The 26,121-nt window shown below is 40.2% G+C and overlaps 1 protein-coding gene across 2 annotated transcripts in view; it reads left to right on the top strand.

Moving 5' to 3' along the window:
• syt6a (synaptotagmin VIa) overlaps positions 1-26,121 on the top strand; it is a 75,225-nt gene that overhangs the window by 47,843 nt on the left and 1,261 nt on the right. The window contains exons 3-6 of one of the 2 annotated variants that reach the window (XM_053317278.1): positions 8,678-9,071; positions 10,227-10,788; positions 22,184-22,304; positions 23,486-23,657. In XM_053317278.1, coding sequence (XP_053173253.1) covers positions 8,678-9,071; positions 10,227-10,788; positions 22,184-22,304; positions 23,486-23,657 — 1,249 coding nt within the window. The remainder of the gene's footprint in view (positions 1-8,677; positions 9,072-10,226; positions 10,789-22,183; positions 22,305-23,485; positions 23,658-26,121) is intronic. The other variant, XM_053317277.1, reaches the window with a different exon arrangement.

Raw genomic sequence — 26,121 nt, 5'->3', positions numbered from 1 at the left:
AATTTTCACAGGAAATTGTAACCATTAACACCATTTCAACTGCACATAAACCTCTTAACATTATAATATTTGGGCTGAAATTACTTCTGAACTTACTGCACTTTATTCAGTAGAACTAATGCTTAACTGGGTTTGTAAGAAAAAAGGAAAATATATGGGTGAACTTGATTCTTCTGACAAGTTTGGAGAAGAAAAGATATTAATTTGTTGGGCAAATTAAATAAAATCTGTCACGGGGAATAAAAATCAAATCCTGACAGGCAAGAAAATTCTCATTTGCTAACCCACATTCACAAGTTTTCTCAGCTCTTTTCTTTCTCCTGCGGTAATATCAGATGTCATGGCCATTTGTGACAGGCAGACAGTGTGAGTAATTGCGGACTACGTGGCTCAGACAGAACCAGCATTCACCATCACCATCCTCAGACATTGGCCTTTAGGTAAATGAGGCCAGCAGTACATCACACAACAGCAGTCCTTCACATTTGCTATATCACTGAGGGGAATTAGGGACAGTATGAAAATTACTAGGATGGGGAAGGCTGTTGAAGTCTTATGTTTCTCAAGAGTTATTAATATTTCTTTTTTTTTTTAATCCTGAAAAGCCGTCTTTCCAATAAATGGTTCAACTTATTATCATCATTAATAACTGGACGAGCTAAAAGAGGCAGAGCACTTCTTCTTCTTCAACATCCTTCTTCTACTTCCTGTTCATGGAAAGACAGATTCAACTCCTGGATGATGTTACTCTTTTATTTAAAATTGTCAGTCTTATAATAATTTCATCATTTCTAATTTTGCATTTTTGATAATAGGCTTTAGTGTTTAGTGATACCAGACATGATGTTAGTGTTTCTTGGCAAGATGGCGGCGTGCAGCAGTGCAGCGGCTTCTCCAGCTCTGAGTACTCACCAGGACCTGAGACTAGTATTTTTTGTCTTTCATGTGTCTACATGGCTGGAATGAAAATAAAAATGTTTGATCCTTGAAGATGATATGCTTCCTATAGCTTAAAGCAGAGGTGTCAAACTCATTTTCATTCAAGGGCCACATACAGACCAATTTGATCTCATGTGGGCCGGATCATTAAAAAGATGGAGGGAAAATGGAAGGAAGGAAGGAAGAAAAGGAGGAAGGATGGATGGAAGGAAATAAGAAGGGAAGGAAGGAAAGACAGGCAAAAGGAAGGGAGGAAGAAAGGAAGGAAAGACAGAGACGGAAGGGAGGAAGGAAGGAAGGAAGAAAGACAGGCAAAAGGAAGGAGGGAAGAAAGGTAGGAAAGGCAGACAGTAAAGGACGACAGACAGATGGAAGGGAGGAAAAAAGGAAAGAAGGGAGGGAGGAAGGAAGGAAGGAAGAAGGGAAGGAAAGAAAGACAGGCAAAAGGAAGGAGGGAAGAAAGGTAGGAAAGAGAGACAGTAAAGGACAACAGACAGACGGAAGGGAGGAAGGAAAAAAGGAAAGAAAGGAGGGAGGAAGGACAGAAGGAAGGAAGGAAAATAACACAGGATGGCAAATGGGCCGGATCGCACCCCTCGGCGGGAATAGGGTTAGGGAATGAAATACATTTTTAATAAGTCCATGCTGGTTTGGCCAGGGATCACGTCTTCTTGGGTCGGTTTCAGAAAATCAGAGTTCAAAGCGGGATTAAAGTTGATGCTGGCTTGTCTCAGTGTCTGTCCGGCTCTTAGGGTGAGTTATGGCGGCTAATGGCGGGGGGAGGTTTATCCATCAGCTCACACCAGGACGTGAATTGGTCTTTCCATCTTTGCTGGCTTTTGGAGATCTTGAAGGATCAAAAGTGGTTTGGGTCAACGGTCAATGCAGCACAAAAAGGAGTCTTCTTATCTCCGTCGTTGCTGTTTGCAGGATGTTGTAAATCTCACTGATGATTTTTGGCAAGCGTTCCTCGGAGGGGGTTTGAAGAAAGAGACTGGTCCTGTTGTTTGAGGGTTGTACTGTCTGCCATTGGAAACATGGAGGGACTTTTTCCCTACAGCGAACATCGTAGTCCACGGAGACTCCTGCCCGATCTCATCCGTCAACCTGTCCATCACATTTTTCAAACGAGAAAGAGGGCTCAGAGCCGATCGCTGATGTAATCCCACCTCCACTTTAAAACTTCCTCTGAATCCACAAAGACACACAGTGCAGCTTCCTTCTGACCTTCTTCATACTTCATACTCACAAAGCAAACACATCTTCGGGTGCTCTTTCCTGGCATGAAACCATACTGCTGCTCACTAATCACCACCTCTCCTCCTAACCTAGCTTCCCACTACTCTTTCCCACAACCTCATGTCATGCCTGATCAATTTTATACCTCTGTGGTTACAATACCTCTCCACATCCCCCTTATTCTTGAAAATCAGTATCAGTGTGCTTCCTCTCTCCTCAGGCATCCTTTTACTTTCCAAGATTGTGTTAAACAGTCTAGTTAATTTCCCCTAAACATCTCCGAGCCTCCACAGGTGTGTCATCTGGACAAATCACCTATCTACTCTTCAACCTCTTTATAGCTGCCCCTCGCTTCCTCCTTTAATAATCCATCACACTACCTGACTCACTATCCCCACACACACCATCCAACCTTCTCTCTACCTACCTCTCTAATTTTCTTCATTCATTAGCCCCTTAAAGTACTCCTTCCACTTTCTCAATGCACTCTCCTGGCCAGTCAGCACATTTCCAACTCTGCCTTGCATCACTTTAACCTGCTGTACATCCTTCCCAGCTCAGTCTGTCTGTTTAATCAATTGGTACAAGTTCATTTTCTCCTTCTTTAGTGTGTAACCTCATGCATAACTCCACATAATAAGCCTTTTCTTTAGCTTTCACAACTTCTCTCTTCACCTTATGACACATTTCCTTGTACTCTGCTTTCTTAATCTCTCTGGCTATACCATTCTCTTCCTCTGTATACCTTCCTCCACTGTCCAGATGACACATCAGGTACTTTTGTAACTGTCTGTCTCTCTTGCCACTTTTGCAGTAGTTACCCCCCTCCCTCTCCTCCTACTGTCTTCACTCCTCCCTGACCTCCACACAGCAGTCTTCCTTCTTCAACTTCCACCATTTGATCCTCGGTTCTGCCTTTTATTCTCTTCCTCTTCTTTATCTGCAAAGGCATCCTTCAGGCCACCATTTGAAGATGACTTGCAGTCTCCAAACTCTTTCAGATCGCATCTCCTGCACATAGACATACTCCACCTGTGTTCACCTTCCTCCTGTCTTATAAACTTCCTCCCTCTTCTTGAAATTCTTTTTTCTTTCTTTTAGATAAATCATGCAAGACAATCAGTCTTAGGTCATTATGATATATGTGACTGATTAGGATTTTGTTTTCTTGCTTATTTACATTTAGATTATTGCTTATACATTTTACTTTGTTCTTTCCTTTAATATGTTACATATGAAACATCCTTCAGGCCACCATCTGATGCTGACTTGTAGTCTCCAATCTCTTTCAGATCGCACCTCCTGCATAAGACATAGTCCACCTATACCTTCCTCTCCTCTTGAAATACTATTATATTATGTATTATATATCATATTATAGTTATAATTGTTTCAGTTATTTTTGTTATATTTTTAATTTAGCTTAGAAGAAAACATTCAAATAAATGTCTTGCTTATATACTTTATTACTACTACACTTTATTTTCTTCTTTCCCTTAACAATAGAAATAAAATTAAATTGAACTAAACTAAAACAAAACAGGATTCCCTAAAGCAAAATGAAAAAATGCATAACGCTCCCCTTATCTGCCCCTCCCTGCCTCCCTGTACTATTTTCATTTTCCTACAGTCCCTTAAGTGACAATAACATCACTGCCTTCTCCTGAGTGAAATAAAGCCTATAGTTTGTGCTTTACGCTGCAGCTTGTGTATAGTAATGGCATCTTATGTCTTGATGACCTTGGTGGCATTTTGACGTCTCTATGCACCTGTGAATATTATCTTCACTGAAGGTGTAGATGAGTCAATTCATAACAGCAAACAGAGCAAGCTCCTACTCTCTCTAATGACTTTGTTACTATGGAAACCAGGTTAGATTTTAAAGCATTTCATGAAGAAGAAGAAAAAAAAAAAAAAAGCCTCAGGCCTCACTTTGCTCTTTGCGCTTTGACTTCGCTTCAAATCGAACCTTAATTAAAATTGCGCACCCTTAGAAACCTCGGATAATATCTAGCGAGGTCCCGTTTTCATGACCAAAAAACTCGCCACTCGACTTTGAATTAAAGATCGTGCTGACTCATGCAAAGTGGTGGCTCGATGTGGTCCATCTTGAGGGAAAGGGTAAGAATGCCACAATGTTTTTAGAGTAACAGATCCTTCTGTGCATTCACGCAAGTCGCCCGGCTCAAAGGTCAACACCATTTCGTTTTTTTTAAAATTAAATATCCACCCTCCACTTACTTCCTTGCCCTCTGCACCTGCCCTAACAGCCGCCTGAAGGAGCTTTACAGTGAGATTGATTTAGCCTCTGAAGTACTGATTGGGAGAGGTATTTTCAGCATGAAGGGACCCAGAAAAGACCCCTTTTGATTGACAGTAGGATAGTGATAGTCCACTGCGCCATTGTGTGGGTGTGATCATCAATAGTGTGCTAAAACCCTGAGGTCAGTCTAGTCTCACGCTGTCAGGCCAGGTTGTGTCTAGAGGGAATAATATGTTCACACAGCTCTGCTCCATTACCCATCCGTCTTGAGAGGAAGAACAATGGGCTTTGCTATCAGACTCTATTTCTCTAACATTCACGCCCTGGCTCTCTGTCTGTCTGTGTCTCGCTGTCGCTGTATCATTAGCTCTCTGCATACAGCATGTCTCATCTTCTCCACACTTAGAGGGTAACAGAGAGATTGAAAAATTAGCAGCATCTCAGCTTCAATACTTCTATTCCTGCAGTCATTATGGTAAAAGTTACTTACATCATCTGACAGGATTGTGCAGACGCTGCAGCGCTTGTGGTCTTCTCATTAACCTTTTCACACTGAACTAGACTGGTGACAGGTGCATTATTCAGATACAGCTGCTGTTAGTATCACAGAAGCCAACAGAAGTAGTTCCCCAGTAGAAAAAAAAAAAAAACTAAACAATGGTTTCTATTTCTTTTTAACGCCTTTATCAGTTACAGTATCTATCATGTAAAGTGCAAAACTTCAAAAAGAAATGAGAAAGAAGTGCTGCAGTGTAATTTCACAGCTGTGATGTGAACAAAAGGTCATTACACAAACACTCCAGCTCCTCATGTCTGCCAGTCTGCTAACACACGGTCATTACTGTTGTTAAGCAGCTTTTAGTCCTTTTTTTTTTTTTTTTTGGCAACTGTGGTTCAGAGGTAGAGTGGGTCGTCTGCTAATTGGAAGATCAACGGTTCAGTCTTTCCAGTCTGCATGTGGAAGCATCGTCAAGATACTGAACCCAGATTGCTCCTGAACGCTGTGTCATCAGTGTGTGAGTGTGTGTGAATGAACATTAGAAACTCCTCCTGATGAGCACCTTGGCACCTTGCATCAGTTTACCAATGTGTGTGTGAATGGATGAATGTTGGCATGTAGTGTAAAGTGCTTTGAGTGGTGGGAAGACCAGAAAGGCGATATATAAATGCAGTCCATTTACCATTTGCAGTCCATTTAGTGGCATAAGTGGATAATTCACTCTGAAGGGTAGTGTAGCAGTGGAAGTAGAAGTAAAACAAGCTGAAGCTACATACTCAGAACCGAATTTCCGACCTGTCATCGCATTTTGCAGGGAAAGATTGTCATCGCAGGCATTCGCTGGAGAATTTCAGTCCGCTGCGCAGGGTCTGCTTCAATTTGCCGTGACGGCGGATGAAGACTCTGAGAGCGACAGTCGAGTCAAGACGATGCCTTGTGGAGAGCTGTGTGAAATTTCAGATGACATGGAGAGGCCAAGGCCGCGGACAGCTGAGAAATCCTCAGCTGTAAATCCTCCAGTCTTGAAATCCTGTCCAACGCTTGGCAAAGCTATAAATTTGCCTTAGTGGACACTCAATTTAATTTGATTTTTGAACATGAAAGCTCATAATTTTTGCAAAATAGGGTGGAAAATGATGTCTTTTCATAGCCTTTTGGTCGACTAAGGATAATTTAGGGTTGGAAGCAGCAGTCTGTTGAATGTAATACCTGTTATTAATATATGGTGTATCGTAATTATTCAAGTAAGTGAGTTATTCTCAAATTAAAGGCCATTTCACATAAAAGACTAAATCTCAATAAGATATTTTAGTCTGGTCTAGAGTGTCAGGTCAGTTTGACACAGTGGAAACAGACAATTCACTAATATTGAAATATTAACAAAAAAGTTGATTATACTAGATAATATGTGTATTGATTAAAGCAAAATATGACAAAGTATATTAGAGACAGATTTAGTGACTCCTCTCCACCAAAAATATGAAAAATTGCAGCAGATGAAAACATCAGATCTGTGTGGCCCCAAAAAGGAGAAATTAAAGCTCCTCAGATTAAGACACAGTGTTTGTCTGTATGTTGTGAAACGAGCAATGACATGTCAGAATTACACATCGGTGAGGACGTCTTATTGTCGTAAGAGTCCACGGCACCTCAGCTCTTATAACGTACAAGTGTGAGTTGTGTTGATTGATGTTACTGGAAGTTTATCATATTGTAAATGTTCTGGTGGTAACTGACTGATTTTTCAAGATGTGAACACACATCTGCTGGAGTAAGAGGAGCTGGACGAAGCTGCTTGATGAGTCATGTTTCTATGCGTCCAATCTTTTATTTTATTTTTTATTTTTATAGCCAGTTACATTACAGTAACAGTGTTTTGTGCCTAATTTTAACTAATGGCATTTTGTGGCTAACCAACAGCATTAAATGACGTATAAACTGCATGTAAAGTAAAAATGTGAAGTCATGCTATCTGTATGCAGATTGTGAGATCAGGTTGGACAAAGTGCTTCACAAGGCACTTAATTAAAAATTTAACATCACAATTAGAAACCATTAGATTTTATGACAAAACCGAGTTGATAGGAATGTGTCTTAGTTAGATCACAGACATAGACAAGCACATAAAGCACTCACGTAATACATTAAAAGGAAAGTTTAGAGAAAAATCTTAAAACAAAGAGAATAGTAATCTGAAAATAAAATAAAATAACATTGAAAAACAACTCCAGAAATGTAATATTAAAGATAAGAAAATCAAAAACTAAGTAAAAAAGTTATGAAAAGACTCTAATAAGAAAATATGTGAACACTTGAAGCCTTCAGTACACTTTTGAAATGAGAAATGTTTGATTATTTATAGATTTTGGATTTTTCAATGAAGGAAAATAGGAGATTAAAAGTGTAAAATGAGTTTAACCACGTAGTTAAACCCAGACATTACACACACATTATTATTCAGAGCAGTGTATTTATAGCTTGTCTTGAAACATGCCTGGAGGCTATCTGTAGTGTTAGTAAGGACACAGCTTTGTATTCATTTGTTTTGCTTATTACAATAGAAATGAAACAAAGTCTTATTATTAGTTCGATCTAAGCTAAAGTCAGTCCCACTACTTATCTGACTTTCTATTTAAATAATGAATCACATGATCCTGTCAAAACATAACCTCCATAAACACCAAACCTCCCTGCAGGATTCAGCGCTCATTAACGTTCACATTCAGTTTTCGGTGCTTCAGTGAGAAAAGGTTACAGCCAGGTTGATGTGAGAAAAAAAAAAAAACCTAATTCAATGTGCCTTGAAGCTTCTTCCTGCTATCTCTGGAGTGTTTTGTGGAAACTGGAGTCAGGGATCCTCTGAGAGGGCCACACCACTTCGCTCCTCAGCGTGAGTTATTGTAGATAAACCTCAGTAATCAGAGTTTGTGGAAAAGAGCACTCCAGCAGAATTTAGAGAATTGAATTGAATCCCAGCTGGAAACTGCAGAAAACATTCCAAGTATCAGGTGCTGAAGAATAATTACTTTAAATCAAGAAAAAGGACTGACTGTTGCAAAAGTCCCAAAGGCAAAGTTACAGAGACAGTATGTTTTCTCTGTTTGCTTTCGCCCCCCCTCCCTCCCCTCCCCTCTTCGGTCTGTGTGAATCCACGTAGAGTCCTTGTCAGCATTCTGGGTGCGTCTCCAGGTCTTTGTATGCTGCTTGTTCCCCAGGAAGCACATTCAAATTCTGGAAAAATTAATGACTGTGCCCGGCTGCTTTTATCTGTTTGATAGTAAAGAATGCCAGAGGAAGGCGTGTGACACCTTCTTTCTATCCCCATGTGCCTTTTGTTTTCATTTTATTCAGATAGATTATATTGTTTTCTTTTTAATCATCTGTCAGGTTATAATTAATTTTACCTCTGAAGTGAGTATTATGTCATAGGAAATGATCTGTGTGTATGACAGCGTACCCAACCCACATTTGAATTCTGTTTACATTAATATGCTTCCTTATCCCTTGGCTATAGTGAAGACTAATGGAGGTTACTTTAATATTTATGAAGCACATCTCTCCCAGTGTACTTGGCTCGCCATCCTCAGACTTATATAAAAACCACTGATATAGCACCAGACTGTTCTCCTCAGATTCTCATCCTGTCTCTATCTCTCTCTGTCCTCCCTCACCCTTGTAATCACCATCTGTTGTCCATATTGTGTGATCTTCTGTTTCTGGTCCCTGCGGCTCGCCACCAGACGCTACTTTTGGCCTCCTGCTCGGTGTGTTTGTGGTCTGTGGCCTGGCTCTGCTGGGCCTTCTTACGTTCATCTCCTGGAAGCTGTGCTGGGTGCCTTGGCGGAACAAGGCCCATTTCGGCAATTCATCCTTAAGCTCAGCCTGTGGCACCGAACGCTGCCCACTACAGCCGCCTCTCCTGCTGCCCAGTCCCCAGCAGCCGCCGGTCACCATGGCGACAGAGAAGGTGAAGGACCCCATGGGCTCGATGGGCTTCCTAGAGGCAGCAGTGAAGATAAGCCATACTTCCCCCGACATCCCCACCGATGTGCAGCTCTCCATGAGGGAGCACTTCCTGCGCCGCACGCAGCGCATGCAGAGGCAAACCACTGAGCCGGCTTCCTCCACCCGGTTAGTCAGATACGAGCGTGTGTGTGTGTGTGTGTGTGTGTGTGTGTGTATGCAAAGCTGCTAATACATGAGACTGTGTGATGAGGTCATTCATATGTAAATATGCTTAGGGATACATACAGGCATGCATGCATGCACACATGTAGAATATAAAACAGATCTTGTGGTCCAATAATCTGACATGAAGTAATCAGAAAGAGCCTCAGACTAATTTCCAGCAAGTAGGCAGACAAAACCTTTTAATATATTACTAATGATAGAAGGAATTTTCTATCTCTGCAATCTGCTATCTACAAAGTTAATTATAATAATATTCTAGATCATGTTACTCTGCCTCACAGTCATCTGAGTGTAGGTCATTATGGTAAAGCTAATTGTATGCGATGGCTTCTTCATGAGAAATAATGAAACATTGTGGAGAAGAAACCATTCACTGAAGCAGCACTGCATGTTTTCAGCATGTTAATATGTGAACATCAGTAGTCCATTCTGCTTGTTATGCAGGTTTCCTTTAAAAGCAAACCTATTTGTCCTTGGACTAAAGCAGTAAAAATTCCCATCTAAGTCCCCGACACAGCAAGTCATCGGCACAGCTTCTGACCATTCAGCAGTGCTGGTGCTTAATGTTGGGCCAACAGGACGTGTTGAATGGAGATCAGAGGCAGGCGGTGGCACACTATTATTTGGTTATTTCATGAATTTTGTCAAGTTTTATCCTTATATTTCACCTACACTTTTTTATTTTTCCACACACAAAAAAAGACCAGACTACTGCAAAGCAAAATGTGTTCATTGGTATTCTGAGCATACAACAGATGTTCAAACAAATTCATGGTGGTATGAGAATAGTAATCTCTCCAGAATAATTGCTTTATGAATTTCTTCTTAGTATGAATGCAGGCCTCTAACTAGTTATTTCTATTCACAAAGGAAATAACTTTGGTAGCCGTTGGCTGCTTTGCTTGTCTTTGTCTTATCAATTGCACCTTTAACAGAAGACATGAGGCGACACAGTCAGTTGTCTGTTGTCACTTTTAGTTCTTTGAGGTCAGCTCGGTGTGTCGGGGGCCCTTCAACTCAAAACCTCACCACAGTTTTTCACCACAGCTATTCCTTGTCACTCTTTCTTTCCTCCTGTCTTTCCTGTCCCCACAGGCACAACTCATTCAAAAGACACCTGCCCCGACAGATGCAGGTAGGAAGTCTGGACCTGGGAAATGACTATATGCCGGACAAAGACGAAAAGCCCACCAGCATTGGCCGCATCCAGCCAGAGCTCTACCAACAGAAGGCCCTGGAGTCAGAGGATTCGTCCAAGAATGGCAGCAGCAAAAACTGTGGCAGGATTAACTTCTCCCTCAAGTACGACTACGAAAACGAGGCCCTGCTAGTCAACATCCTCAAAGCAGTAGACCTTCCTGCCAAGGACTTATGCGGCACGTCTGACCCTTACGTGAAGGTCTACCTGCTGCCCGACCGAAAGAAGTTCCAGACACGCGTCCACCGGAAGACGCTCAACCCCACATTCAGCGAGAGCTTCCAGTTTCCTGTGCCTTACGACGAGCTGGCGGTCAGGAAGCTTCACATGAGCGTCTTTGACTTTGACCGGTTTTCGCGACACGATATGATCGGGGAGGTGGTGCTGGACAACTTGTTTGAGACATCGGACCTCTCCAGGGAGACGAACATATGGAGGGACATCGATTATGCCACCAGTGTAAGAATCTATTGGCTTCTTCTTCTTCTTCTGTGTCCAATGATTGTAGAGAGGTAACAATATATACTATAAAACCAATGAGCTCAAGTTTACAATCCATATATATACACATTACATCATCAACCAACGAGGTCACTAAGGTCATATCCTCATGTCCTTTTTCTGGGAATTTGGGGTGGAGGGTTAGCTTGGGGAAGAAGAATACACATGCTAGGTATTTTATAAGCTGTTTCCAGTACTTTCAGACTCAATGATTTATATTTTTGTGGCAGTGCTACGACCAGCACAAGCAGGACAGTTTGGTATTTTACTGACCTTCATATTTTGTCCAGTGCAGCGTGCATGACACACAGATGCAAACAGTTGTTGATATTTTGGTAGAAATCAATTTATTAGATTGAGAATAAACCACTCAGAACCACATCTGTCTAGCACAAAGTCACCTGACATTTAGATTATTTTATCAACCAAAGCAAACTAAATACTTTTTAACATATGCACAGTTTTATCTGGCTCCCCATTAGCTTTTACTAAGTGTTCATTAGTCTTTATATAATCCACAAAACAACAGTGACAATGAAACAAACAGCAATTTAAACTCACATTGATCAATACAACAAGACATTGTGAAATAGCTTTGGATAGGTAGATAGTACAAATTTACAATGAAAATATTCAAGATAGAAACAAAAAAGAAAAGAAAAAAAACTTAACAACTAAAAGTAACATTGATGTAGGATTCAACAGATTCTTTTTGTGACTTTTAGAAAGAAAACTTACATTTGATGTGTCTCCTGCCTGTAGGGAGCATATTCCAGGCGGCGAATGCTTTATAGAGAACACTTCTTATCATGCAATAACAGAATAATGCTTAAAATGCACATAAACACTCTTTAAACCGTAGATAGGTTTAAATCAGCATAAAAAAATATTTAATGTGGGTTAGAAATCTGCATTTATCTAAAGTTAGAATTAATCATTTTTACTGTATCTGTTGTCCACACCTGATTTGTATTCAGTGAAAAGCTTCTCCTTCAGCTCATGAAACCTCTGCAGCATCTGTAAGCAGCAGCAGGACAGATACACGCTGATAAATCTGCAGCCTCGGATGTGAGAAGAGCTGCACCATTACACGCTGTTATCCGCTGTGTTTACCTTGATTAAATCACCTGAAATGTGACACCAGACTACAAAGTAACAAAACACACATCAGACTGATCTGCTATAGTCTGTTTATGCAGGAAACATTGGATTAGAGGGGCTTTAGAGAGTCCTGTGCACCATCATCATCTACCTTCCCTTTATTTTTCAGCCAAAGTGCCATCTCATGTTTTATTCCTTATATCCAGGTCATCTCCAGGTCTGGATTCATATTCTGGCTCTCTCCTGGAATATCTTTGCATGGTTTGCAGTTCAAAAAACTCTACACCAACATTTTATTTTCTACTGTTTATCTCTATAATCAATGTGCTAATTAGCTGTTAAAAAAAAACTCAATGAGAGCAGTGATGTGACTGACTGAGAGTGTATTTAATAATCACCACATAATCACCTTAGATCAGTGTTCACATTCAGCCTGCACTTTTGGTCTTGAATGGCTGCACAGTACAGTACAAAGCGGGAAGTCTTGTTGTTCATATGCAATTAAAATAAAACCCTCAGACTTCTCTGTATTATTTTCTAATGACCCCTCAAGCCGTTATATGGATGCAGTTACACATGAAAAAACAAAACGAAAAGAATTAAAGTAAGTGGACAGCCATAATTGCTCCCTGGTAATTGGAAAATACAGTAAAGGAGAAAATGAGAAACTGATATACAAATGAGACAAACACACATGCTACTAAAAATAGAGTTAGCAGCCATTATGATTTTACAAGCTAAATGAGGTATGAGTTTTAACCCATTGTGTCTCTCTCTTCTTCCTGATGCATAGTCACATACATATCTCTTCTTCAATTATGATTACCACAATGAAATTTATGCAGATTTGCAGGTCTGTGAGGCTGGAAGAGAGTCAATAAATTTGTACATGCAGGCATAAAATCAGAGATATTCCCATTTTCCCAGTTCCTCGTCTGTCATGTTCTCATGAAAGACAAAAGAAGACAGACTAGTTCACTGCACTGTAGGACAATATAAAATGAAACAATATAAAATAATCTTAACCTTCGTATCGTCCTCGAGCCAAGGAAGGAAGGGAGGAAGAAGGAAGGAAAGGAGGAAGGAAGAGAGAAAGGAAAGGAGGGAGGAAGGAAGAGAGAAAGGAAAGGAGGGAGGGAGGAAAGGAAGGGGGGGAGGAAGGAAAGAAGGAAGGAAGGAGGAAAGGAAGGGGGGAGGAAGGAAAGAAGGAAGGAGGGAAGGAAGGAAGGATGGTAGGGGGGAGGAAAGAAAGAGAGAAGGAGGGAGGGAGGAAAGGGAGGAAGGAAGGACAGATGGAGGGAAGGAAGGAAAGGAAGGAAGGAAGGACAGAAGGAAAGGAAGGAAAGAAGGAACAGTCAAAACAGTCAAAAAAGACTTTAAACTTTGAAAGATTTTGACTTTTGATTTTAATAATTTTGACAGTTGAAGCTTCATATTAACTTTAGATAAACTCTTGAATACACTTTTACACATTTACACATTAGATTCACACAAAATGAGGACTGCAGATTTCGTCACCCATCACTTACACTGAACGTCCATCATGAATATGGAGATGTGTTTACTGCCAGTATAAACAGGAGGACTGATCACAGCATGAAAAACATGTGTCCGTATTTATTTGGGCACCTGACTCAAACAAGTGTTTTATCATTCTGTGAGGAAAGACAGGCCATCTGTTCATGTCTTGTACAACATACCCAGACAACTATTGGATTTTGCTCACATCTAAGAGAAAACAGAAGAAAATAGGTGAATGCAACAAAGGGACATATTGTGGAAGGGGTGATTTCCATTTCTTTTTTTGATTATAAAGCAGATTTAGGTGCTAAATAAGTACTGTGAAGGTATCAAAACTCTCTATAGTCTATAGAGAAATGCACTCAGCTTGTGTTCAGAAACTGTGTCTTTCAGCATTTCCCTTAAAGCCTTAGAGGGTTGGCCCCTCCTGGAAGAAACAAAAAAGTGCTTCTTTATGTTATTAACTTAATTTATGTGCACTTGTTTTATTTCACTCAGTGTGAGAGTCTCTGCTGAGTTCTGCTGTCATTTATGGTCGGGCTAGTTTCTCTCCTCTCTTCTGTGCTCTCTCTCTCTCGCTCTGTGGCTCAATCTGTTACCTGTGGTTGGACTGAGCGTGCGTCACTTAACCCTCGTGTCGTCCTCCCGGGTCAAATTGACCCCATCTGTTCTGACTGTTCCTTCTTTCCTTCCTTCCTTCCTTCCTCCCTCTTTCTTTAATTTTTCCTTTGTTCTTCCCCTCCTTCCCTCTTTCTTTGCTCCCTCCTCCTTCCATACTTCCTTCCTCCCTTCCTCCTTACTCCTTTCCTTTCCTTTCTTCCTTCCTCCCTCCTTCCTCCCTTCCTTCCTTCCTCCTTTCATCCCTCCCTCCTTTCCTTCTCTCCTTCCTTCCTTCCTCCCTCTTTACTCCTTTCCTTCCTTCCTTCCTCTTGTCCTTCCTTGACCTGAGGACAACAGGAGGGTTAAAAAAATAAATAGTCAGCCAATCAGAGGAGAGGGGGATAGATAGAGAGAGGGGGCAATCAAGTCCTGACAATCCAAGAGGGGAAACCTTTCATCACTCTCTATTGACTTTACATCGAGTGAAAGTAGCTCCTTGTCACTTCTGTCTGCTAGCTAACAACAGAAACATGGCTAAAAGCTGCTGTGCGGTGGGAAGCTCTAGTCTACCAACAGGGAGAAGAAGCCTGAGCAAAGCTGAAATATAAGCTGCTGAAATGAAAAACTGAGTCTTTAAGAGACAAAAGTGGATAATGTTACAGGGCTGTGTGGCGTGCGGTGGAGTAAAGGGATGGCCTGCAGCTCAGAAACCTCAATTAAAATGACACATATACCTGAAAACACTGCGAGTCACAGAGAGACTGCACATGAAAGTAAAAGCAGAATAGACGTTTGAATTACAGAATAACTTATTTGTAGCTGAAATGAAATGTAAAAAAACAACCTGAATAGGAAATGATTGTATGTTTGTTCATGTATTTCCATAATGTCTGACAACATTATGGAAATACATGAAGAAAGAACCATGCAGAGAAATAAAAACCTTATTCTTAATCTTGACCTTTAGCTTGATCCGGTCTGTTTGTTATTGTGTCTTACCGAGTCTCGCTCAAAGGAGAAATCTCGTCCTTAAGTCTTTGCAAGAGTTGTTGTTTTTTGAAATGAGCTAAATCTTCAGCCATGACTCTTTAAATAACACCGAGCTACACTTTCTGCAGTCCAACACAACACAAAGTCCTCCTGGCTGAATATTTAACTGATTTACAACTCAGACGAAGATCTCAGACTAAATCCTTGAGTGAGACTCGGTCAGACACAATAACAAACAGACCGGATCAAACTAAAGGTCAAGAATTTTTTTTATATCTCTTTATGTTTCTTTCCATAATGTTGTCAGACACTTATAATAACAATGGGAGCCTGTCAGTAGCAAAAACTGAGTACTTCAAGTGGAGCATGGCGCGATGGGGCACTACGGCTTCATCAGATTACTTTGCAGCCTGTTTGCTTGTTTGCTCCACTGCTGGCTGCACCAATTTACTCTCAAAACTGGACCAATATCAAAAACTGTTGTTCCCATTAGTCACTTAAACACAAAAAGATGTGAAAACAGGGTTCAGGTTGAAAAATATGAATAATTAGATGTGTATTTTGGTATAATACAAACACTTACACTTACAAATTGAGATGTTTTAACACCTCCAAACAAAAAAATGGGCTAAAATCTTACTCATGTAGATATTTTTCTGTTTGCTTTATTACTTCTTGATATATGGCGCTTTTCCACTACACAGTTCCAGCACTACTCGGCTCGACTTGACTCGACACGGTTCCAGGAACAACCTTTTCCATTACAAAAAAGTACCTACTCAATGTGGGCGGGGTTGTCATAGCACGTCTCGGCGATACTGCCGTGACTTCGTTTTATACGCGACACAAACACATAAATAATGGAGGACATGGAGGCAGTGGTGTACTAGCTGCATGCACGTATGGCTGTTACGCTGTTGCCGGTATTTAAAAATGGCGGGTTTGATTCTTGTGTGGGACGGCTCATGACTCTTCCAGTGACAACTCTTCTGACCAATCAGTGGCCGGCAGTCTGTTGACGTCACATTTAGTATCGGCTCGGCTTGCTTGGAACCTCAGCAGAGCAGGTACTAAAAAAGTACCAGGTACCAGGTACTATCCCTAGTGGAAACGCCAAAAAAAAAGAGTTAAGGCGAGTCGAGTCGAGTCGTGCTGGAACTGTGTAGTGGAAAAGCGGCCTGTTTCTCTCAAAACTGGACCAATATCAAAAACTGTTGTCCCCATTAGTCACTTGAACACAAAAAGATGTGAAAACAGGGTTCAGGTTGAAAAATATGAATAATTACATATGTATTTTGGTATTATACAAACACTTACACTTACAAATTGAGATGTGAGAATACCTCCAAAAAAATCTTACTCATGTAGATATTTTTCTGTTTGCTTTATTACTTCTTGATATAGTGCCCAGCAGCTTTTGCCAGTGTTTCTTGTCTCTAGCACCACGTTAGGCACCTCAGAGCCCTCATCACTTTATCACCTCCACAGAGCCCTTATATCTGACAATTTCGCCCCCTCCAGTTGTTCAACCTGAGCTTCTCCAAGCATTGTTCAATAACCTCAACGTTATTGCTTAGGAGGCAGAAATGTGGGCAGCCCCTCATCTTGGCACTCCAACTTTATTGAACCGCCAAATGATTTTATGACAAAATCCCTTGCTCACATTAAATTCAAAGATTGGCAAAGTAAAGAATGCACAGCTGGTGGGTCTTTAAGTAGAAACAGAAACACACACATGTATTGGTATGTTTGTATGAGATAAAGACAACACTTACAAAACACTGTGAAGCCTAATGAGAAGGAGGAAGAGGAGGAGGAGGAGGAGGAGGAGACGCCAGAGCTGAAATATGGGAGGAAGGGTGAAGGATAAGAGCCAGCAGCTTCCCACAGTTCATACATCAAGGAGAGATGTTCATCAATAACACCAACTTACAAGCATTACTAGGATAAAGAGCCCCGAGGATCGGTGAGACGGGCATCCTTATTGACTTCAGACTATTTCTCACACATGTTTGATGTAAACAAACTATTTCGGGGGAAGGTTTTTTTTTAATACTAATCAGTGGCAAGAATGCAGACGAGTGTTTGTCAAATGTGGAAATGAGTAAAACCCAAGAGGTAATAATTCTTTGTAATAAGGCATCCACAAAGCAATAAACAAGCAGTAATTGGAGCAAATGACTAAAAAATAAATAATAGCAGTGCTTACAGCTAGCTCTGTGAGGCTGCACTCACACACAGTGGTGAGGCTGTGAGCTAAATCCTAACTTTAACAAGCTAATTTACTCATAATTAGAGCTGCAGCGATTAGTCGATTAATTTTTTGGTAATAAATTAACTAATTTGAGGATTCCAGCTTCTTAAAGGACCAGTTTGTGGAATTCAGAGGCATCTAGAAGAAATGACGAAGCAGAAATTGAATATAATTAGTGTATAATCACCTGAAAATAAGAATTGTTGTGTTTTCGTTACCTTGGAATGAACCCTTTATGTCTAGATAGGGAGCAGCAGGTCCTCTGCCATGGAGGAACCATAGACTGTGTAGAATAAATGGACGTAACATCCGTGACCCATTGGTTTGTGGACTGCTGCTCGGAAGCCAATAGATTTGAATTTGGGCAGCGCCATCTTGAAAATTTCAGGTGCATGCTGGGAAAAAAATAAAATACGGATTCTACTTATATGGGCATGAGGCGGAGCCATGGGCGGGGCCATGGGCGGAGCGGGGAGGTTGCTATAGTTGCGAGGGCTGGATCTCGAGGACATTCTGCAATCAACCTGTCAATCACCATGTAGCCACACCCTAATGTATACCCTGCTTTATCATCACATATAAAATCAGGGAGGCCAAATGAACATCATACTGCATTGAAGAAGGCTTTAAACTAGCGATTGAGACCATAAACACATTTTGAAAACGTTTACTGAGGTTAGAAATCAAGTGAGAAGTTGGTGAATTCTCCATTGACTTGTATAGAGACGGTCGCCCCCTGGTGGCCTTTTGATAGAATGCAGTTCTAAGTTACTTGCGTGTTGGCTTCATTTCAGAGGACTGGAACTCCCCACCTGGGAGGAACAGACAAACCAAACACTGACTCTAGAGAGGGTATTTCATGCTTGGAAAGGGAGAGGGAGAACGAGAGAGAGAAGGAGAGGTAGAGAGAGTATTCAGTTGGTCGCAACCTGCAAGCTCAAAGCTAGACAAGCAGAGGAAGAGTTTCTGGCACAGTTTCACCTACTGTACTTCCAAGGTGCACAGATAAGGGTAAATCCTCTAAAAAGGTCAAAACTCCAGCAACACTTGAAGTATACAGAACAATTTTATTGCTAGACCAACATGTTTCAGCTTGTGCCCTTAAATGATGGAGTCAACAAGCTGGAGTCAACAAGCCGAAAACACGTTGGTCTAACAATGAAGTTGTTCTGTATACTACAAGTGTTAAAGTTAGATAGCACTAAATCCTCTCCTCGTCCTCTGTGACAGTAAACTGAATATATTTGGGGATGTGGTCTGTTGGTTTTCTTAATCACATTTTATAAAATAATGATACTTAGTTGTAACCCTAATTATAATGTCTTGACTTGATGATGGTGTTAGATGAAGCATTAAAAAGATCATGGAAAGTTATTACACTTCATCCTGAGGGGAACGTGAATGTCTGCAACAAATATTATGGCAGGTCATCCAATAAATCCTGCTCACCCACAAATCACTTAACAACATGGCCCCCACCTACCTCACAGACCTGCTCCACCATTACACCCCCTCCCGTGCCCTCCGATCCTCAGAGGGAAATCTCCTTGCCCTACCCCCTCGGACCAAGCACCGAACTTGGGGGGACAGAGCTCCCAGCCTCTGGAATTCCCTCCCCAAACCCATCAGAGACTGTACAGACCCCCATACCTTCAAATCACTCTTAAAAACACACCTTTTTAAACTGGCTTTTAACCTGTAAACTGTTTTTTATCCTCTTTCTATTTTATGTCTTTTTAAACTTCTGCATTTTTACTTGTAAGGGTCTTTGAGCACCTGTAAAAGCGCGTTATAAATAAAATTTATGATTAAAATGTATTATTATAGTTTTTGAGACATTTCACTCAGAAACACAAATGTCAAATTCATGGTGGAGTTAGAGGAAAAGTCATCACAAAAATAATAATTAGGATGTCTCAGTAAATAGTGAGATATCTACTGGATAAGTGGAAACTTTGACCTGCTGGAGACACTCAATGAAAAGTCACGTGATCACCAAAATCAGTGTGATTCATCCTCTGGGGAACATGAACGCCTGTAGAAAACTTCATTGTAATCAATCGTATAATTATTAAGAAATTTCAGTCTGGATCAAAGTGGTGGACAACTGGAGCCACACTGCTCACCAAGGTTATTATAGTTTTGAAATTTTCTTTAGTTTTTATTTTTATTTAGTTTTTCAGTTTGCTTTTTTATTTCAGTTTAGTTTTAGTTAGTTCATCAAGTGATTTAGTAGTTTTAGTTTAGTTTTCATTTAGTTTTAGTCTTAGTTTTAGTTTTTCAGGTATTAAGAGAAAGCCTTGACTTGTAGAAGCTGAAAAGGATGAAAGAATGAGTGACACCAAATATGTTTTATCATCAAGTCCTTTTTAATTTCATTCTTTAACCACGGCTGCTGCAGGACAGGAAGTAATCAAGAGAGAAAATGAAGCTGAATTTATCTGCAGTTCAGTTTAGTTTTAGTTAGTTTTACATTGTTCATTGTAGTTTTTATTTAGTTTTCTTTTTTTTTTAATTGAAGTTTTTATTTTAATTTCAGTTAACTAAATTATTTGTTCATTGCTAGCTTTAGTTTTAGTTAACTAATAACCCTGCTGCTCACATGGCTAAAAAAAAAGATTAATACTGCAGAGATGATGCAACATAACAGCCAGTGTTTCTACAAACACAATCAAAGTGTCACTTCATGCTTTTACAACATTTGACATTTCTGCTGTGCTCTCACATTACTCTGACTCTACATGACTCTCACATTATGGCTGAACCTTCACACCCTTCAAACAAAATCCTTCACTTTCCCGCAGCAGAGAAAGCCAAAAATCGGAGCTGCATGGGAGAAGAGACGTCAAAAACAGCAGCACTTAGACAGACGTGTTGGGATTTGCCAATCAGTGGGGTTCTCAAGCTCATTCGGAGTGATTAGGAGACTGTGCGACCTTAATACTGTTTATAGGATGGAGCTGAGCACTCACATGGGACAGATAACAGGACTTTCAGTCAGCTTGAGACTATTAGCTCAGTAGGGGCTCGTACACGTCTGTCTCTGCACAAGTGAACGCTAATATTTTAGTGTCTGGACAGATTGGGCTTAGAAAGTTTTTGCCTTATAAGTCATTTAAGATTCTTACATAAGGAATCTTGAAGGCTGTAAAACAAACATTTTTCTGAACCTCATCCGCTCGTTGATTGAGCCGGTAATTGGTTTCCTGCATCTTGTGAAAATACTGTGCTGTAAATTTGATATTCTATTTGTTTTGCTTTAATTTGCTGTCTTGAGTGATAATGATCATCAGGATCAACATAATCTGGATTCACACTTAAATGTAATGAAAGCTTTAATGAGAGCGGTGAGATTCACTGTTTGGGGAATTCATCGAGCCAGTTTTTTGAGAATTAAACCAAATTGTTCCAAAGAGAGACTCGAGAAGTGAAGCTTTAGTTGTTCTGTTTCTTTTTTTCTCACTCAAATAGTAAACATCCAGTTCAGTATGTATCAGCACAACATCACGTCAAAGCGCGTTAGTGTCACGTTTTGTCTCGTCTAGGGGTGAAAAGTACATGTGTGTGTGTGTGTGTGTACTCAACACCAACAAGTCTAAATCTAACACCCGGGGAACTGACGCAGTTCACATGTCGTTCTGTATAAGGTGACGACAAATTTCCACATTAGGTGGCGAAGGGTTGGGTGGATGATAGTTTGAGGGTAAAAATCCTGCTTCTGACCACGAAAATAACTATGGTTGCCAGGACGACACAGATTTCCTAACTTTAAAGTATTCCACAACTCATTTTAAGTGACTATTTTAATCCGAACTCTGATCTTTTCCTAAACAAAACCAGAGTAGACCTAACCCAGAGTTTAACCGCAGCGCTGTCACATCATAAAACATCATTATTGTTTAACAGTGATTGTTTATGTGTTTGTGTCGCGTATAAAACGAAGTCACGGCAGTTTCGCTGAGCCGTTGCTATGACGACCCCGCCCACGTTGAGTAGGTACCTTTTGTAATGGAAAAGTTTGTTCCTGGAGCCGAGTCAAGTCGAGTCGTGATGGAACTGTGTAGTGGAAAAGCATCATTAGTTACCTTTGGACAGACCCAAGCTAACTGTTTCCAGTCTTTACACTAAGATAAGTTAATCAACTCCTTGCTTTGGCTCCATAGTTCATACACAGACTTGAGAGAGTGGCATCAATCTTCTCATCTAACTCTCAGCAAGAAAGCAGATAAGCATATTTACCAAAAAGTCCAACTAGTCCTTTTAAAAGTGGAATCTATCATTTTTATTCTTGTTCTTCGCTTCACAGCAAATATCATCTGTCTTTCAGGAGTCAGTGCAGTCAGTAGATAATAATGCATTTCTCTTTCAAGCCAAAAAATGCAAATTTAAAGTTGAATCATTCTGCGTGATTTATTCCTTAAATACACTTTTTCTCTTTGATCTGAGCTCCAATACAAGCCCACTGTAGTCTTCTATTCTCAGTTGTAAGAATGATTTGACTTTAATACACGATCCAACAATCAATACAGTGTTTTTTGCAATTTCATGATAGAGGGGGAAAAGAGGGGGAGATGTTTCAGATATACCAACATGAGTATTTTTCATTAGTTTTTGCTTCACTGACTATAAACAACATATAAAATTGATCTCCGGGTCAGACCTTGAGGAAACGCCTCTCTTTACTTACTGTACATCACTCTGGATCAGCGGTTTTGTGCTGAATTTTAATGTGAAACTGAAGAGATTTTTTTCTGTGTGTGTGTGTGTGTGTGTGTGTGTGTGTGTGTGTGTGTGTGTGTGTGTGTGTGTGTGTGTGTGTGTGTGTGTGTGTGTGTGTGTGTGTGTGTGTGTATATGTGTGTGTATGTGTATGTGTGTGTTCTCACAGGAAAGCGTCGACCTTGGGGAGATCATGTTTTCACTTTGCTACCTGCCGACCGCGGGCAGACTTACACTTACTGTCATTAAATGCAGGAACCTCAAGGCCATGGACATCACTGGATACTCAGGTGTGTTTACTGTATAATTATGTGTGTGTGTGTGTGTGTGTGTGTGATATGCAGCTGTGTGTGTGTGTGTGTGTGTGTGTGTGTGTGTGTGTGTGTGTGTGAGATATGCAGCTGTGTGTGTGTGTGTGTGTGTGTGTGTGTGTGTGTGTGTGTGTGTGAGATATGCAGCTGTGTGTGTGTGTGTGTGTGTGTGATATGCAGCTGTGTGTGTGATTCACTCACAGCTGCACTGACTCGAAATAAACTATCCCTCTTTGACTATCCAATTGTAAGCATGTCAGATAAGATGAGCAGCGGAGAGCCCCCTCTGCACTGCTGGGTTTTGTTTATTTCAGCACTTATTAATATTCAACACTTGCAATATTAAAACATTGTCAGCAAATAGTTTCAGGCTGTCTGTTTTATTTCAATCGACTGTTGTTCCACTTTTTTATTCAACGTTTCCCCACAATACTGAGATCACTTGTAAAATGTGACGTTTATTGTGCATTAAATGCCAGAGTTCAGCTGTAATTTGGAGTTAATGTGACATTTTTTCCCTCCCAATGTTTAATGACATTTCACAAATTTTTATGTGAGTCACAATTTTCAATCCCTCCCAAGTTTTCGGGGGGTTTAGCTGTCTGCCATTATTTCAATCTGTGCGTCGTAAACCGCAGCCATCAAATTGTGCCTTCGAGCATATTATACTGCAAAAAAAAGGAGAGCATTCATGTTTGTTGTTTTGTAGATTTAGGGCAGCTTAAATCTGACTTAAACGCGGCATAATGCATCAAACGGGGACGATTCGCCGCCAACGGATGAAGATCGAAATCAGCATTCATCGGGAAGCTTTCTCAGTCATGCTACTTAAAGCTACCCGTGGCCTCCCATCCTCTCAGTTTACACAAGGCGTCGACTCATCTACTCACACTTCCTACGATGCACGTTGCTGATGCCAAGTCCTCCAGGGTTTGCTGCCACGCTTAAGTACAAGCTAAAAAGAAAAAATACACACTGGGTGTTGCAAAGGCTTTCATATCTCTGTAGATGATTTAACGGTCAAGGCAAACATTGTAAAAAGCTTCTTCATGCTAATTATCAGTCCTACCAAGTTGCCAAAAATAGGAAGGAGAGCATAAAAACATCTTGGTGTAACTATAAAGTCAACTTCCTTTCTTTTTCCTCCTCTAACCGATTAGATCCGTATGTCAAAGTGTCGCTCATATGTGACGGGAGACGTTTGAAAAAGAAGAAGACGAGCATAAAGAAGAACACGCTGAATCCGACCTACAACGAGGCCATCATCTTCGACATCCCGCCGGACAGCATGGACCACGTCAGCCTGCACATCTCCGTCATGGACTACGACTTGTACGTATAAAATGTCTAATTAAGCATCACAGCGAAGAACAGTTAATTAAATGTGAAATGAATATAAATTTGGATCATTCCTCATTATTAAATATAGTTGAATGTAGTAGTAGTAGTTGTAGTAGTAGTAGTACATTTTAGGTAACTGTATTTATATAAAAACACATGATAAACTTATAAATTACAACACATTAATGATTAAACCAGTAGTTTCTGATCTTTTTTTTTTGTGTTCCCACCAACAGACACCTCTCAAATGTTTTATCCCGAAAGTGGTCAAATTATTCAATATTTGACAAAAAAAAAAGTTTGAATCAGGGTTATTATAGTTAACTAAAACTAAAAATAGCAATTAAAAAATAATTCAGTTAAGTGAAATTAAAAATTGAATTGCAGATAGATTCAGCTTAGTTTTCGTTGTCGTTTCGTTTTCTCCCTCGATGACTTCCTGTCCTGCAGCAGCCGCTATGCTTCGTGGTTAAAGAATGAAATGAAAAAGGACTTGATGCTAAACCCTTTTCAGCTTCTACAAGTCAAGGCTTTCTCTTAATACCTGAAAAACTAAAACTAAATAAAAACTAAACTGAAACTACTTCATCACTTGATGAACTAACTAAAACTAAACTGAAATAAAAAAGCAAACTGAAAAACTAAAGAAAAATAAAAACTAAAGAAAATGTCAAAACTATAATAACCCTGGTTTGAATATTAACACAAATATGTATATAAGTTTTTTGTCCTCCCCAGTAACCTTCGTGTCGTCCTCCAGGGTCAAATTGACCCCCATCTGTCCTTCCTTCCTCCTTCCTTCTCTCTTTCTGTCCTTCCTTCCTTCTCTCTTTCTTTCCTCCCCATTACCTTCCTTACTTACTTACTTCCATCTGTCCTTCCTTCCAATCTTCTTTTCCTTCCTTCCTTCCTTCCTTCCTTCCTTCCTTCCTTCCTTCCTCCCTTCCTCCCTTCCTTCCTTGACTCAAGGACAACAGGAGGGTTAAAGAAATGGCTGGCAACAGATTTCATGTTTATGTTGCACTGCATTGAACTTCAGTACAAAGTGAAGAATTTGTAATATGCAGCATAATAAGGCTTCTGCTTTACACAGAACTACTCTCCAGAGACTGAAGATGTGATCTCTTATTAGTCTTTGGAGCTGTTTCTAAATAAAGAAACATGCCCAAACTTTTCATGGTGGACAAAAACGGAGGTCCACAGTACAGAGGAATAAGATACATCAGGCTAGTAGGATGGGTTCATTGTTGGTTTGTCTCTGCACATCTCCAGCATCATCATCTCATCATCTCACAAACCTTTTATATTTATTTTATGACCTTTTGGAGAGGCCCAACCCTTTAGTTTGGGAAGTGGTTCAAACTGACTCCTTCTCGAGCAGCTACAGCAGTGAATTACACATCGATGCATCAGCCTTAATGTAATTTATATTAATAATTCAACAGTTTTTCTGCATGATGAGTGCTTTCAATTTTTATACTTTAAATACATTTAGCTCAGAGTACTTTAATTATTAAACACTATATTGAATACCAGGCTTTTACTTGAAGTTGAGTATTTTTACATTTTGATGTTGCCAGTTTTACTTAAAGTCCCCTTCCACTGAAAAAAAAAAAACTTTCCTTTTTGATTCTTGACTTGGATGTTTTCTCTTTTATCTGCTGAAGGAAAAAGTTCCTCTGAGCTCACCTCCGAACATGACATCACAAGTAGGGTGTAGTCAATGGCGGCTCTGTACTAGTGTGATGTGGTAACACTGAAAATGGACTTAATAGTGAAGGAGACACCTTGTATCCAGCTAATGAAAAGAATATTTGCATATTTATAGATTTTTAGTTTTCTTTTATGAAGGAAAATCAGTCGATGGTGTGTCGTTAAAGGATTTTAACAAGGAAATCGAACCAAGCAAAGGATTTTTACGTGTCCTAATGCAATGTCTAGAGGGGATCTTTAAAAGAAAAGCTCATAATCCTTCTTCTCCTTCTTCACCACTGGAAAACGACGAGAGCACTACCTTCATATTCACGTGTATGTGAAGCTTTAACAAGAAAGGGAAAGAGTGGATACAGTGCAGACAGCTGACAGAATGAGAACACACGTGTTAAAGGTCAGAGTGTGGATTTTTTTTTTCTCCATGTAGTATAAAAAGAACAGATACTCTCCCAGAATTAGAAACCTAGCCCCCTTGTGTGTTTGCTTTTTACAGTCCGCCCTTATGATCAGGTTGAGCTAATAATCTCGGGGATCATTTGCACTTCAGACATTGTTAATGGAGCAAAGATCTGCTTTGATGTCCCTCCTGAGATGAGTCAATTGTAATGTCACGGAGACGAGCAGCTGCAGCAGCGTCTCCGTATCAGCTGACAGGACATTCACATTCAAATTCTGTGTCTCCTTTGATGACACCATGCCACTCTTGCAATTGCAAACAAACAATTTGATGTATGAGATGTCG

Source organism: Scomber japonicus, chromosome 4 (assembly GCF_027409825.1).
Source record: "Scomber japonicus isolate fScoJap1 chromosome 4, fScoJap1.pri, whole genome shotgun sequence".
Lineage (NCBI taxonomy): Eukaryota > Metazoa > Chordata > Actinopteri > Scombriformes > Scombridae > Scomber > Scomber japonicus.
This window is presented reverse-complemented; position numbering and strand designations above follow the sequence as displayed.